We start from the raw sequence: 13,921 nt of genomic DNA, 5'->3' as shown, positions 1-13,921 counted from the left end.
TAATTACAAATAGAAGAAGGTTAACAGATTGATCAGATTCCTTGAAACTGTCTGCGCAACACTTCCTCGGTATTTTCCAACTGACTGGCAGAGCTGGTATCACTGCTAGGAAAAAAGAAAACATCAAACAAGAAAAACAAGGGCTCAAGACTGAAGTTTGTTTGCAGAGCTGTGCTCTGCGAGCGCTGGGCTGGCAGACAAACTGGCTTTTTGTGGCACTTCTGCTGCTGTTCAGCCACGTGGCGGGGGACAGCTCGGCTGGGCCTCAGAAGCCCCGTGTCGTGCCGATGCCCTCCCTGCTTCTTTCTGCAAGACTTCTGCGCCCTTTCTGGCTTTACTTTCTCCTGACTTCTGCTCCCTGCCCATGCTGCCCTGACAGAGCCGGGAAGAGGTGAATACTTCCCTTGCATAAGAGCACTTTGCAGCCCACAGTATTTTATTTGCCATTCGTGTGTGACCAGCGTGCCTTTTGCCTATCGGTGCACAACAGTCTGGGGCAGACAAACAGAGCTGCATGAAGCAGATGAAACCTTTCTGAAGTCTGTTATTTACACAGTAGGAGGAGAAAAATATTCACATAAGCATGGATTACTACTCAGCTTTTGTAATTAAATCTTTGAACAATATTCCCAACCTCTGTTTCTAAATACTTGCTGTATTTAGAAAAAAGGGAGAAGTGAAAGAAGTCCTAAAAGCTACAGCTCTCATCCCCTTTCCTTCCATGTTCTATCATTTCAGTGATTTTGACCTTTATTAAAGCATGCTGAGAAGCAATGGATGTAAAATGCCCATCTGGGTAACTGTGAACCCACTATTTCATGGTGTTGCATTTGGACTTCTACACAGCCTAGGTACTTAAGTGAGACACTTAGCAAATATTTTACCTGTTAACTGAGTAACTTCTTCCATAGTCTCCAGTTCCACCTGCAAATCCTCATGCTAACAACATTTAACACCAGATTGCCAGTATCTCAATCATTCTAAATCAAAAAACAGATTAAAAATACAAAATAAGTTTACTCCTACACTAATAATGTGAAATAACCACAGCACCACCGTAATTCAGACTATTTCCAATTTAACAGCTCAATGTCCTTCAATTAATGTCAGCAATATACCTTGAAAACTATCTATCAACTCTAAATTGTAAGGGATTCAAAGAGACAGAGCGTCCAGTCTATTTGCATTGGTGTTATTAAGATCCCGAGTGCTTCCAGTGGTTTGTCAAGCGCTTGTTACTAGTTAGAATTAAAGTAGGCGAAGCAGGCAGCTGTGTCAAAGATGAAAAAGCTGCATGGCTTATAGCTTGCACTGCCACTTCTCCATTCCCAGAAAACACTGTTTAAATCAAACAGCCCTGACTGGTCCCCAACTTCCCCCACCCCAAGGAGTCCTGAACCAGGTTCAGCTGCCACTTCTTTTAAATCCCATTTCCTTTTCTTTAAGAGAACACCTCCCTCCCACACTCACTATGAATAAGAATAAACAGGTTTTCTGCAGCCCTTCTTTCCTCAGTCTGCTCAAAGTCTCTCCCAGACACTCTTCAAGAGATGGTGTTGTCATGGCATCACCGCAGGTCCTCAATGACATTCCCAAAACTGGAATCCAGCCATTAGTGCTGTAGAGAGTGGAGCACCCTGCTTAAAACACTGATACTCTGCAGGAACTTGTAGCATTCACCCAGGGCTCAGAGCCTGCCACTGCTCTCACTGCACAGCCCCAGCTCCGTCAGATGAGGGCCCGCTCACGCCTGGCGTCCTGGGAATGTCCTCCAACACCTGACACACCAGTCAGAACCGGGGCTGTCACACAGCAAAGTGCCACTAGACATTTCCAAAAGGGAGAGAAAAGAAAAGGAGTGAGTAGCAGAGAGTCTGACAGTTAGTTGAGAGCACAAGTCAAAATCTGCTAGTGCATCTGACAGAGCTTCTTCCCACCTAAAGGGACATCGCTGAATTAACAAGTACCAGTATTTGCTGACACAAAGCAAAAGCAGCAATTTTTCCAAGACAATTGCTTTTGTGTCATGGCAAAAGATGCAAGACAGGCACAAATGTTCGGCTGCTGAGAGGTGGTGGTCAGGGATGAGAGGGAAGAGAACTTCACCGAAGGGAAGCGTGGCCGGAAGACCTGTGCCTTGAGTGAGAAAGCAGAAACAGCACCCATCGACAGAGGTTTTACTTTGCACACAAACTCGAGCACAAAAGCTTGGTGAAAGATTGCCAACCACCATCTGGCAACTTGAATAATTATCCTGCATGCTTAGGAAATTTAGTCTCCTTTAATAAGAACGTTGGCCTAGGCAAGTTGGTTTTAGCAGCCAGCAGATCGACACAGCTCTCTACAGTGAAGTTCACTACAATCAGTTATAACTGCAGCAGAAGGAACAAAAGCTCTCGAATCTGAGGAAAGCCAAGTGTCAAGCCCACACAGCACTGCTCTTCATCTAAACCAGTGCACACTCTCATGGGTCCATCTTTTAGGAAGCTCTGAAAGGCAGGGAGTCTCCCCCAGCTGCATGCGGGGCGACAGAACAGAGCTCCTAAGGGGAAGCATACTGAGAAGGCAGCATGGGTGCAGCATCCACCTGCCTACAGCTAGTCCTGGGGAAAACCCCAAGGACCAGGGTACAGTTCAGGTCCTCCTGAACTTCTCCATGTAAATGTTCCCTCGAGACCACAGCCTGTGGGACACAGTTCCACTGCTAAGTTACTTGCTCTAGAAAGGGTGCAGAAAGCCTCAGCAAGCATCCAAGAGAGAAAATACACTGAGAATCTTAAAGAGCTCACTTGGCTTCACTTCTTAAAAGTAATATATGAGAGGTAAGGCAATTACAACACACAGATCCCCTCACAGGGAGAACCTATCACTTGTTAGAGGCCTCTTTAATCTAGCACAGACCAACCTAACAAACCAGTTGCTGGAACCTAAAGGCAAACTGCAACTAAGGCACCTTTCCCTCCCACACACTTCCCTTTAGTTTAATTAAAAAGTGCCAGAAGTTGTGCATCTTCCTATCTTTAAATCACGTCTGGCTGCTCTTTCTCACTGGTACACCTAAATCAAACACACGTTCCTAGCACATACAGTTCAGGAAACCTGCTGAGACAGAAATGCCTGGAACATACAGCAAGTCGAGTTAGATGGATTTGTCTTTTAACCATGGATATGAAAATGCAGGCCTCAGCTGGTCAATACGTTCACAATAAGTTGTGGAAATGGATGAAAATGAGAGGAAAACATGGGATTTAGGAGTTTCAGCTGTCGTAAGCACTTATGGCAAATGAGTTCTTAAAAGAAACCTTACAAATTATACAGTTAGGATGCTTTTATCTTTGGCTTCAAGATTTCAACTTTTTTTTTGTTTCAAAACCCACGGGATTATCTTGTAACAAAAGCTAAATTTCTCTCTAAATATTTACATGTAGACGCTGTCCTCATTACCTTTTTCTGAAATTCACTTTTTTGATAATGACAGAAAATTCATACACAGTGTTCAGGCTAAAGACACGACTCAATGCTACAGAAACTGAGTGGAGGAGATGACTTTGGAAAACAGAGAAAGTTTAGGTGACTCAGCCCAGCTGCTCAGAGAAAGAAATGCAAGCCACAGCTCACAGGAGTGCTTGGGGTTGTAACCTCCTGAGGGTTACCCTGGTTGGTTTAATTCTGCATAAGAACAACTACGCTGATTTCCTGAAAAGTCACCTAGTTAATGCCACGGTATTAAAGTTATTCAAATAACTGTGAAAAAGAAATCCAAAGGAATAGCAAGCACCAGAAAGGCTTTTTCCTGCTCAGTAAGCCAAATGAAATGTCTGGGCACTGGATATAATCCTCCCTCCAATCATTTAATAAACTGCCTGCAAAACAGATGGCAATCATGCCTGAACAGTATCAAAATCATGAAGCTGAAAAAAAAAGCTGTTTTCTCTGTTTACTTCAATGGGAAAAGAGTAAAAATAAATACCTGTTCCTGTAATTCCTCACCCTCCCTATCCTGTTCCACACACACCTCTCTTGCAGAGAACCTAGACTCAGTCAAGGGCTAACGAGAGAAGATTTGTCCCAGACAGACCTTTTCTTGCTGTATTTTTATTCTGATGGCTGTAACACAGCAGCATCGAGCTGTAGTCATCTGCCTGACTAGAAGCGTGTGCTCTACATGGACAGCACAGCCAAAGGTTCAGAGCAGGCCACAGACAAGAGAGCTGCTTCATGCTGCGCCTGCAAAAGTCTGCCTGAACAGCCGCTCTTACACGATCAGACAGAGCTGGTTCGCAGGCCACTTCACTGTGTCGGCCCAGGCCATCCAACACCAAAATACAATCAGCAAACCTCAAGTCTGTCCCTAAAGTTCCTCCTCTTTTCTCCTCTCTTTACACTAGAGCAGCTGATAAGCCAAAGCAAGATTTCATGTGGCCTGTGTGCTCTGAAACTCCATGATTTAGGAACACCATGTGTAACAGCGTAACACTGCTATCTCCTGTGGATGGCAGGAACACAGCCCTGAGCAGACAACTTCAAATGCATCAACAATGTCCTGCTAAAATAACAAAGAACAGAGAAAAGTAAAGCACTGAGACACCAGTTTTTCTTTGTTTGAATACGTATATTGCATATGTGATTTTTTTTTTTTTTTGGCATCTTACAGACCAGACCATGCAATGTGCTTTTCTTTTACAAAAACAACAAAAAATACATTCTTTTTTATAGACAAGAGAAACAGGTCTTACCCCACAGAGTTCGGGTCACCTGGGGTATTTGAAGCCATTCGAATCACAGTGAGGAGATGAGGCCCTGCACATAAATTCAGCAACACGCTTTCCAGATAAGGATCTGCCCCTTCAGACCCTGCATTCTCTAAACCCCTCCCTGCCGTCATGCCTGCCAGCCTATCTCCTGAACGTCACATCAGTCTTCACAAACAAGCAATAGCCAGGACAATCCCAGACTGCTCTCAGCTTTCCCTGTTTTAATCATCGTAAGGTTTTCTGACTGCAGAAAGCAAGTTAGCTACAGAAGACTTTCTAAAGTATTTCCCCCACTAAAAACAACCCGTAACAGAGACCTTTTACCTGAAAGATGCAGACTTCACCCAGCTTGATGGATGGAAGGGCTAGTGCTTCATTACTACTTTAAAGACTCTTCTGCAGCTTCAGCGTGACCAAATCTCTTGCCATTACTTATCCTTGTGATTCAGTTGTCTGCCCATTTCTCTCTGCTATGCTGGCATTTTGTGGAAATCATCCTCTTATAACTCTTACTCAAGAATGAGCAGCCATTCTGACAATCAGAGTCTTTTTCTAGCAGCGGGCTATCTTCTACCTTTCTAGAACTGGTAGGATACCTCACCAATACTGCATATTAGTGTTAAATCAGCAGCTACAGTGATGGTTTTACCTGTGAAACCACAGATTAGATTTTATACACTGTTCTTAAGGCATTTATTTAGTACAACCAAAAAAATAAATCAACAAAGAAAAATAATATACCCTCTTCATTGCTTCTCTTTATTCGTGGTTTAGGTAGGGATCATTACTTTCAAGAAAAATTCAGTGGGAACAAGGCAAAGCCTCTAAAAGTCTGTGATTTAAAACCACCCAACCCACCCCCCTAACCTCTTTATAAAGAGTCACATCTTAAAACATGGAATAGATGAGTGTGTTTCAAAGTTCATGGTGCAAAAAAGAGGGGGATGGCTAAAAACTTCTCATACTAGTTTAAAAAAAACAAACAGCCATCCCACTCCATACGTGAACACAGCCATCTCCCTTTCCCTGTTTGTCTCTGCTTCCAGCCACCCTGCAACAGAATCAGTATATAAAGAACACCAGCAGCAGCTTTATGATAGACAATGATCCTTTTTGGCATCAGTCTGTGATAAGATCATTAATTCTCTATCTTTAAATTACATCATAGCTGTGTAAAATACGCAGTGATATCCAAAGCGTGAACTCTTCACATCCGCTGTCGATACCTCAGCAAGATCCAGACCGCTGCCGCAGCGAGCGCCAGGCCTGGCACCAGAACGGCTGCTAGGGGAAGCCCACCTGAGTCTCCATCACCTCGATGACCCACGGGGCCATTCTGTGGCTGCAACTACAAGGAAGAAAAAAATATTTGTGTCAGAGAGCCCACTGCAGCCCCACCTGTGTGTCCGGACCAGGCAAAAGGGTTCCCCCAGCTCCCCGAGCACTCCACCCACAGGGTCAGAACAGCTTCAGGTGGACTGAGCTTCCCTACAGGGCACCAAGTCACTGCCAGGCACCCTTCCTGGGTGTCTTTACCAGAAAAGGACGTCAGTAATTCCCTGTTTTTCTCACCTGCCCTGTACAAGGGTCCAGAATTTTATTAATTTATTAATTTTATTAACTACTCCTTTATTAAGGGAGTAGAAAAGGGGCCTCAGCCCATCTCTCTCGACCAGCATGCTCCAGGCTGATCAGCATTTCCTTCATCAACTTCAGTGCTAGCCGGGGATGTTGAACTGACAACAGGGGATTAAGGATTCCTATCTTTCTGTATACAAAACAGTGCCAAGATATTTAATCTGCAGCAGCAAATGTTCCTTTTGCTGGGCCATATACACATCTCAGCACTAAATGGGAGTGATGACCTCTGAAACAATGAGTTTTGACTCTAGGAAGATTTCATCATCTGAAAGAAAACTGGAGAACCTGAGATTTTGCCTTCGAAGACAAACATCTGCCTCAGGGAGAGGAGATCCATGAGAAAACACACTACACTCCAGCAAACAAAGACCCAGGGACTCCTCCAATCTCACCAATTCACTGGTACTCTTATAACCAAGTAATTCAAGGTATGAACACAGCCGTCATCAACTAGAAGAGGCCATTGTTCAAATTCTTTACATGCATAATTTACACTGAGCACCTGGACATTGTATTTTTTCTGCCTCATAAAATAGAGAGCTATCAATCATGGAAAGCAGTCTAAACTGAGCCAGGAATAACCCTATGAAACAGGTTAAACGTACCCTGCGCTGAATTTTCAGAGACACATCATAGCCTGCATTTCTGAACAGTTCCACAGCATCCATGTGCCGCAAATCCTTCAAGTCTCTGCCATTGATCTAGTGAAAAAAAAAAAAAAAAAAAAAAGGAAAAGGAGAACCAGTTGCTGAAGGGCAAAAGGGCAAAAGCAAATTTTCAGTGATGCAGGATAATATAGGAAGGATAGGAGATAAAAATCTCTTTAATTAAATTCTGCCTTGGATTATGACACCACGGTTAGCAACATCCATATCCACCCATTCATATTATAGAAGAGTTTTTATGTTGAGAGGTAACAAGAGAAACTTCAAATCAAAAAACAGAGTTATTGAAAAAAAGAACACTACCTAGGAGCAAAAACAGACTGTAAGAAGACAGTTGTGTCAACAGCAGCTTTTTATGTTGATGCCTTACTGGAAACAAATCAAAGGTGTAACTGTGACAGCTAATGAAAATAAAGGAGCAACTATGGCAAAATTATTACTACAGTTAAATGAGTATATTTCCCACACTGTATCCCCTATTGGCGTACCTTTGAAATCTTTTTTCTCTTTGAAAGAGTGTTGTAAACACAAATTTAAAAGCATATTGATGTTAAAAAAAAAAAGACGCATATTTGCATCCACTTTGAAGTGCTAGAATTTTTCTTCTTTTCACATAATAATTTCTCATGGCACAACATTTTACAGCCTCCTTGATTTCATTCACTAACTAATGATACTCAACCTAATTTTTCTTACTGTTTCATCACCATTACCCCTAATTGTATCCCCTGAGATCACATCCAGTTCCTCTTGTCTCGTGACACTCAGACTTCCTGAACACACGCATGTAAATATTAAACTGTCAAGAAAAGATAGTATAATATTCAGCAGTTGAATGTAATATAATTTTAGCCAGTAATGGGCTTTAGATAGTATAAGGCACTCAATTTATTTACAGAGGCTAAAAAGATTACATGTGGAACACAATAAGCAAGTATAAAATAAAATTAAAAATATTAAAGTAGCATGTATCATACTAGAGAGGCTACTTCTTCACCCATCACTTGTTAAAGCATCTTGTCTTGTATGACTGTCAAAAGTCTGAAGAACCTGGGGGATCGAATCTCGGTCACTTTAAATAAAAGGAGAAGCAGTCTGTACTATTCCTGATGAGTTGCAATGAAGAGTTTTATGGACCAGAAATGTTATGGCCTAAAAATCCTCCTGAGCAAAAGGATCAGTAATCACTGACTACCAGACAAAAAAGGGAAGCTTGGAGGTGGAAGATCAACTGCTGTATTTACATGTGGGTAAATGATGATCCACTGGGAGCAAGAGAAGGCCTGATGAATTCGAAAACCTCAGGGAGGCAAGTCACGAAGGAATGCAAGTGCTACACCAAGAAGCACTTCTGAGAACAAACGGGGAAGGCAGAAGAGATGGGCCCATGAGTAGAGGCACTCATCTCCCTGGTGCTCAGAGCTCTCCCCAGATTCCCAAGAGAGCTCCTCCATAGCTCAGCATCAAGTCATTGCATACATCACATTCTCTGTGCACTCTGATGGCAAACCTGCATCTCGTATCACATCACTGAACACAGCACTTCAAGATCGCACGGGGTGACAGGAGGAAGGGCTTACCGCTACAATTTTATCTCCTTCTTGTAATCGGCCATCAAGGTAAGCTGCCCCGTCCTTTTTGATCCGGCTGACATAGATGCTGCTGTCATTGGAAACGTACTGCTGATCTGTCCCACCAACAATGTTGAAGCCAAGCCCTAAGGTAAGCCAAAGAGAAAGCTGATGAGAAAATGTTCAGAGCTTCAAACATCCTTGCTGCTGCCGGGGACTGCACCCTCCCGTGCCCTTCTGTTTGCTCCACCATGCTGAAGCTCACAGCACACAAATCTGCATCACCCTTCCCAACCATCACTGCCTAAAAAATAAAATTTCTCAGGGAACTGGTGTTTAAAGCAGAAGAGAGACCCCGAGTGCCTGAGGGGGCAGATGCTTCACTCAGTAAAGCTTCTGGGAGCTGTTTTCAGGTGAGAGCTGGGAAGTACTGAGAAGCATGCCATCAATTCTAAGATGCCAACGCAACCCACGGCAGGAATTCGCCTCTTCAGCACAGGATGAAAGTAAATGAAAGCACTCTGCATTTCACAGGAGGCTATGGTAAACCATTAGCTTTGAGAAAAAAAAGAAATTGTGCCTCAGGAGTTTCATGAGCTGAGAATCACAGCTAGGGAAGGCAAGGAGCATTGGGCCCTGTCTAGAGGTGAGGAAACAGGCAGGAGGAGCTCAGGGCCACCTCACACTCCAAAGGCTCCGTGCCTACCTGTGAGGAGCTGGAACTGGCAACCTTTGCCTCCAAGAGTAAAGTAAGATCAGGTCAGACACAGCTAGTTCAGATTTTATGCACTTTGTTCTCTTTCAGGAACTCAAAACACCACAGAAAATAAAGACAAGTTCCTGGATTTCATGCAAAATAAAAAGAAATACATATGCATTAAATAGAACTGATGTCCACATTTTTTTTTGTTTTGTATTGTTCTTTAAAGTAACCCTTGATTACAGACCTCCAGCTGGAACCAGCAGCTGGATTACAGCACAGTTAAAGATTAATACTCGTGGTTCCATCAAAATCCAGAAGAACAATCTGAATGCAAACTCTGGAAAACCACAGGTTACAAGAGCACGTTGTGCGCTGCACATGCCGCTAAGCTTCTCTGTCAGTAACATGGGATGGGGAAGACTCCCCGAGAAGAGGCTGGCAGTGAAAAAAAGAAAAATCAAGAAAAAAAAATCAGGTGTATAAATAATAAAGTAAATAGAGAGAGGAAACAAAAATTGACATAAACCAGTCACACAAAACCTACTGTCAGCCAGGCTGATTTATTTTTCCTTTCTCTCTCCCTCACTCTCACAAAGTTGGGACTAGAAACTCTGGGAAGCAGAGCTGCAAATGAAAGAGTATGAACACCTTGTGCCTGCTGGGAAGCAGCATTTTTAATTATTACTGGGGACCAAAGGATATAGGAGATGAGTCATGGTATTTTAAGTGTGCATCTGCAGTTGGGAAGTGGAGAAATATTAACAGCAATCTTGCCACACCTGATTTACTTTTTTTTCCTCTCCTCTCCTCTCCTCTTCTCTTCCCTCCCCTTCCTGGCAGCTTCAGACTAATGAGGAAGAAGATGGGAGGAGCAGCAGACTGAAGAAACGCTGACTTTTCAGCTGGACTCGTACCTATTCCAAGGAACGCTTGTGCACAATAACTCACCTTTGATAAGAATTAAAAAAAAAAATCACAACATCCACAAACCTAAAAATGATTTGCCATAAACCTTCAGAGGAAGCAATACTACAGAAAATTAGTTTTAATCAATATTTATTACAAAGCCAGAAAGAAGGAATCCAAGTTTCAGAGTACATTGACTATCTCTCATTTTTTTTGTGTGTATACATATATATATACACATACAATATAAGATGAACCAGTATAGATTTTGCAAGTTTTCACCTATGATTAGAAAAATAATCTAAAGTTATTGTCAGCAGAAGCCCTGTGAAGCAGGAGCTCACACTAGACCGAGTTAAGTACCTGCAGGACTTGCCGCTGGGCTTTTTCACCCTGTCTTTCTTTTCCAGCACTTAAGCTTCCAGTCTGGCTAAAAATATCTTCCCCATCATTCCTTCAACTCTGCTGCTATTCTCCTCCCTCCAGCTCATGCAGCCTCAGTAAGGGACAGAGCATAACCAGGAGAAAGAGAGGAAGGGGAAGGAGAGAGCACAAGGCATTAAATCCCTTGTCCACAGGGGACGGGAGTGCAAGGAGAGAGCTGTAAAAGCATGCCTGGGTCTAGCTTCTGGCCCTCCCATGCCTCGCCTCCTTTACCCACCTGAAACGTAAAAAGTCCCCCTAAGAACATTCAAAAAAATCAGGATTTACAGAATTAGCAGTAGAGATACTGAATAATACAAACCCCAATTTGAATCTACAAGGTTATTTAGTTTTTCACACAACCAAATTTTTCTGCCTAATTTCGGCCTAATAAATTAGAAGGCAATTTGAGAAAGACAAGAGACTTACACAAACAGTTCTGCTACTTCAATACAATCACCCCCTCAGCAAACTTCTGCCGGAGGTGTTTGGCATCATCCTATTTTAGAAAGATGTGCAGCCACAACTCATGTTAGAGTTGGGCTTGCACTCAGGTTTACAGGGAACAGCAGTTTGTTCCTTTACCAGAAATGAGTAATAATTTAGTGATAAGTCATTAAAGATCATAAGGGCTGTAGGGCCTTCAGATCAGCTGCTGTAGCTGGAAGCCTGACAGCAGAAAACAGGCAGCCCATCTCGATGGCCGGACAGATGCCGCCCTCAGGAACCAGCTTTAAATTCCAGTGGCCATGGTGCAGACCTCCCAGCTCTGCCCTTCAACGCCCCCATCCTCCCCCTCAGGATTTCAGGTCGAGGTGTTCCCAAACATATGGAAAGTGCTTGGAGCCAGAACGGGCTTCATTTTACAAATCATTTCTGCCGACAAGCACAGTTTCATCAGCTGAGGCTCGCAATGTGGCCGTGCAGGCTTCCTGCGGCTGCGAGGCAGAGAGGTGGCCTGCCTGCGATGGTCTGCAGGCTCACCCGGCGTCGGGACCAGGCCTGGCTCTGCAAATCGCTGCCCAGAGATGAGAAGCAGCAGAGAAATGCAGTGTTGCACCTTGCCCAAAGCAGGACGCCAGACTCCGCTTGCTGAAGGCCTGTGATGCTATCCCACCTGCATGTACAAAAACACTGCCTAGGCTGGGCAGCCATGGGCTCATGGAGGCAGAAGAGGAGGATGAGGGCAGGGGGAACCTGCCACCACTGTGCCACCTGCACGGCCTCCCCGGGGACAGCCAGGGGATGTGGCTCACCGCCATGGAGCTCCTGGCAAGGCATGGGGAGGCAAAGCCGGCCTGCGGCCACGCACAGCAGCTGTGCAGAGGGGAGGGCCGGTCTCATTCGCCTCTCTTTTAATTAAAGATCAGGCCTCACACATCAAAGCGCAGCTCTGGCTTCAAAACTTCCCCAGACCTTGCAGCTCTTCAGATCCAGGAATTTCCTTCAGATGTGTGTGTGTGTTGCTACCTTGCTGCGATTCTGACAGTGCCATTGTAATCACAGCATAAATCCTATAGAAGTACCTCAGCCAGCTGTGGTCTGAAGGTCTGGTCGCTGCCAGCAGAGGGGATGTTGCTGTGATGGGAGAACACAGCCAAAAGAATGCCCTGCAGACGCCCCTGCTCCCCTTCCCTTCAGCCAGCACCGCTCCCGTCTGACACCCGAAGTCCCCTCTGACTCCACACTGAGCATCCCGCACAAAGCTGCCCATCTGGGGACTGTCACCTGCACTCAAACTTCCAGCAATGCCCCCAGTTTTGGGCGTCCGACAACACCAGAGCACTGCACACCTGCTGCTTCACTCCAAAGCAAGAGCAGCGAGGCAGCAGACGGCAGCACGAGCTCCCGGCTCCCCAAAACCCCATTTTTTGCCATTTCCCAGAGGGAGACCGCCAGCAGCCAGCACCTCAGAGCGCTGTTACGGCAGCAGCCAGAGCCTGGCGGATTTCTCTCCCCCTTACACAGCCGCAGCCCCGTCCCACAGCAGAGCACTCGCCACAGCAGCACCAGCAGCCGCAGCATCGCCCGGCCACCCCCGACGGCACCCGGGGAGACGGCTCCGGGGCTCGGGGGCTGCTCCCTGCGGGCCCCCCGGGGCTTCCTCGCCACCTCCCGGCGACGAGAGCGAAACCCGGGGCCGGGTCCCCCCCCTTCGCCGCTGCCCTCCCCCTGCCCGCCCGCTCCCCGCAGGCCTCGGCGCGGCTGCCCCGGCCCGGGAGGAGCCGGGGCCCGGCGAGGGGCGGCCGCCGGCCCGGCCGTACCCGAGGGTCTGCGGGTGAGCCTGATCACCTCCTCGGCGAGGCCGCCGCCGGCCGCCACGCTGCCGTTCATGCTGCAGCCCCAAGGTGAAGTCGGCTCCCGGGGCGGCCGCTTTCGTTTCCTCGGCCGCCGCGGGGCCGCGCCGCGGAGCGCTGGGAGTTGTAGTTTGTGTTGTGTTTTTTTTTTTTTTCCTCTCGAGCACGCCCTCGGTGCCGGGCTGGAAGGCAGCAGGGGCACGGTGACGGGCTGGCACCCCCAGCACTCTGCCACTGGTGGTTTTGGGTGCAAAAAGGGAAATGACAAGAGGCAGGCGGGGCTCCGAGGGGCGCACAGGGAGCCCGCAGCGCTTGGGTTGCTTCTTTCAGCTGCCACATCCTCCTTGCTTCTTGCACCTGAATTATGCTCGTTAGTTCTCTGGGAAAACAAAACTCAACTAAAATAATAATAATAATAAAATAAAGAGAAATAATTTTTAGATTATTTTAGATAAAATAATAAAAGAGGAAAGAATAAAGCTGTGGGTTAGTCAAAGTGGAGTTATCTCGCCTCTCGGCATAAATGCGGGGACTAAGTTTTCTTCACCTGCCCCAAACCATCCGTGTTGTACCAAGATACGATGCAGCATGCTGGACAAACAATGCGTCACCTCAGGTCACCAGGCAAATATAGGTAACAGTTTAAGGACCCTTTTGCTTTAGACAAAGAGCCATGACGAGCTCTGAATCACATCTTTGTATTTCACATCCAACCATAATGTAACCAGGCCTTTTTGGATGAGAAACACAATTGTTTAAAAAACGTGTAGAAAAATGCATATTCGAAAAGCATGTGTCATACCTGGGAGTCTGAAAGTTTTCCATTGGCACCTGTTGAGTAACCAAATCTTTCTTCCCAAATGTTGCGAGTCTTGTGTTACTTATCCTGCCTTTAGAGAACGTTTGCTAAAAATATGGGTTTTGCTTTCCAAATAGATATAACCATTCTGGTAGCAGACAA

General features: G+C 45.6%; 1 protein-coding gene across 1 annotated transcript; it reads right to left on the bottom strand.

Moving 5' to 3' along the window:
• Positions 1–5,492: 5,492 nt before the first annotated feature.
• SYNJ2BP (synaptojanin 2 binding protein) lies at positions 5,493–13,091 on the bottom strand. Its single transcript, XM_027457529.3, has 4 exons — positions 12,928–13,091; positions 8,641–8,777; positions 7,001–7,096; positions 5,493–6,102 (listed from the first exon to the last, which is right to left on the bottom strand). The coding sequence occupies exons 1-4, from the start codon at positions 12,995–12,997 to the stop codon at positions 5,962–5,964; spliced, it is 444 nt and encodes a 147-aa protein (XP_027313330.1). The 5' UTR covers positions 12,998–13,091; the 3' UTR covers positions 5,493–5,961.
• Between the last annotated feature and the right edge of the window lie 830 nt (positions 13,092–13,921).

This window comes from Anas platyrhynchos, chromosome 5 (genome assembly GCF_047663525.1).
Source record: "Anas platyrhynchos isolate ZD024472 breed Pekin duck chromosome 5, IASCAAS_PekinDuck_T2T, whole genome shotgun sequence".
Lineage (NCBI taxonomy): Eukaryota > Metazoa > Chordata > Aves > Anseriformes > Anatidae > Anas > Anas platyrhynchos.
This window is presented reverse-complemented; position numbering and strand designations above follow the sequence as displayed.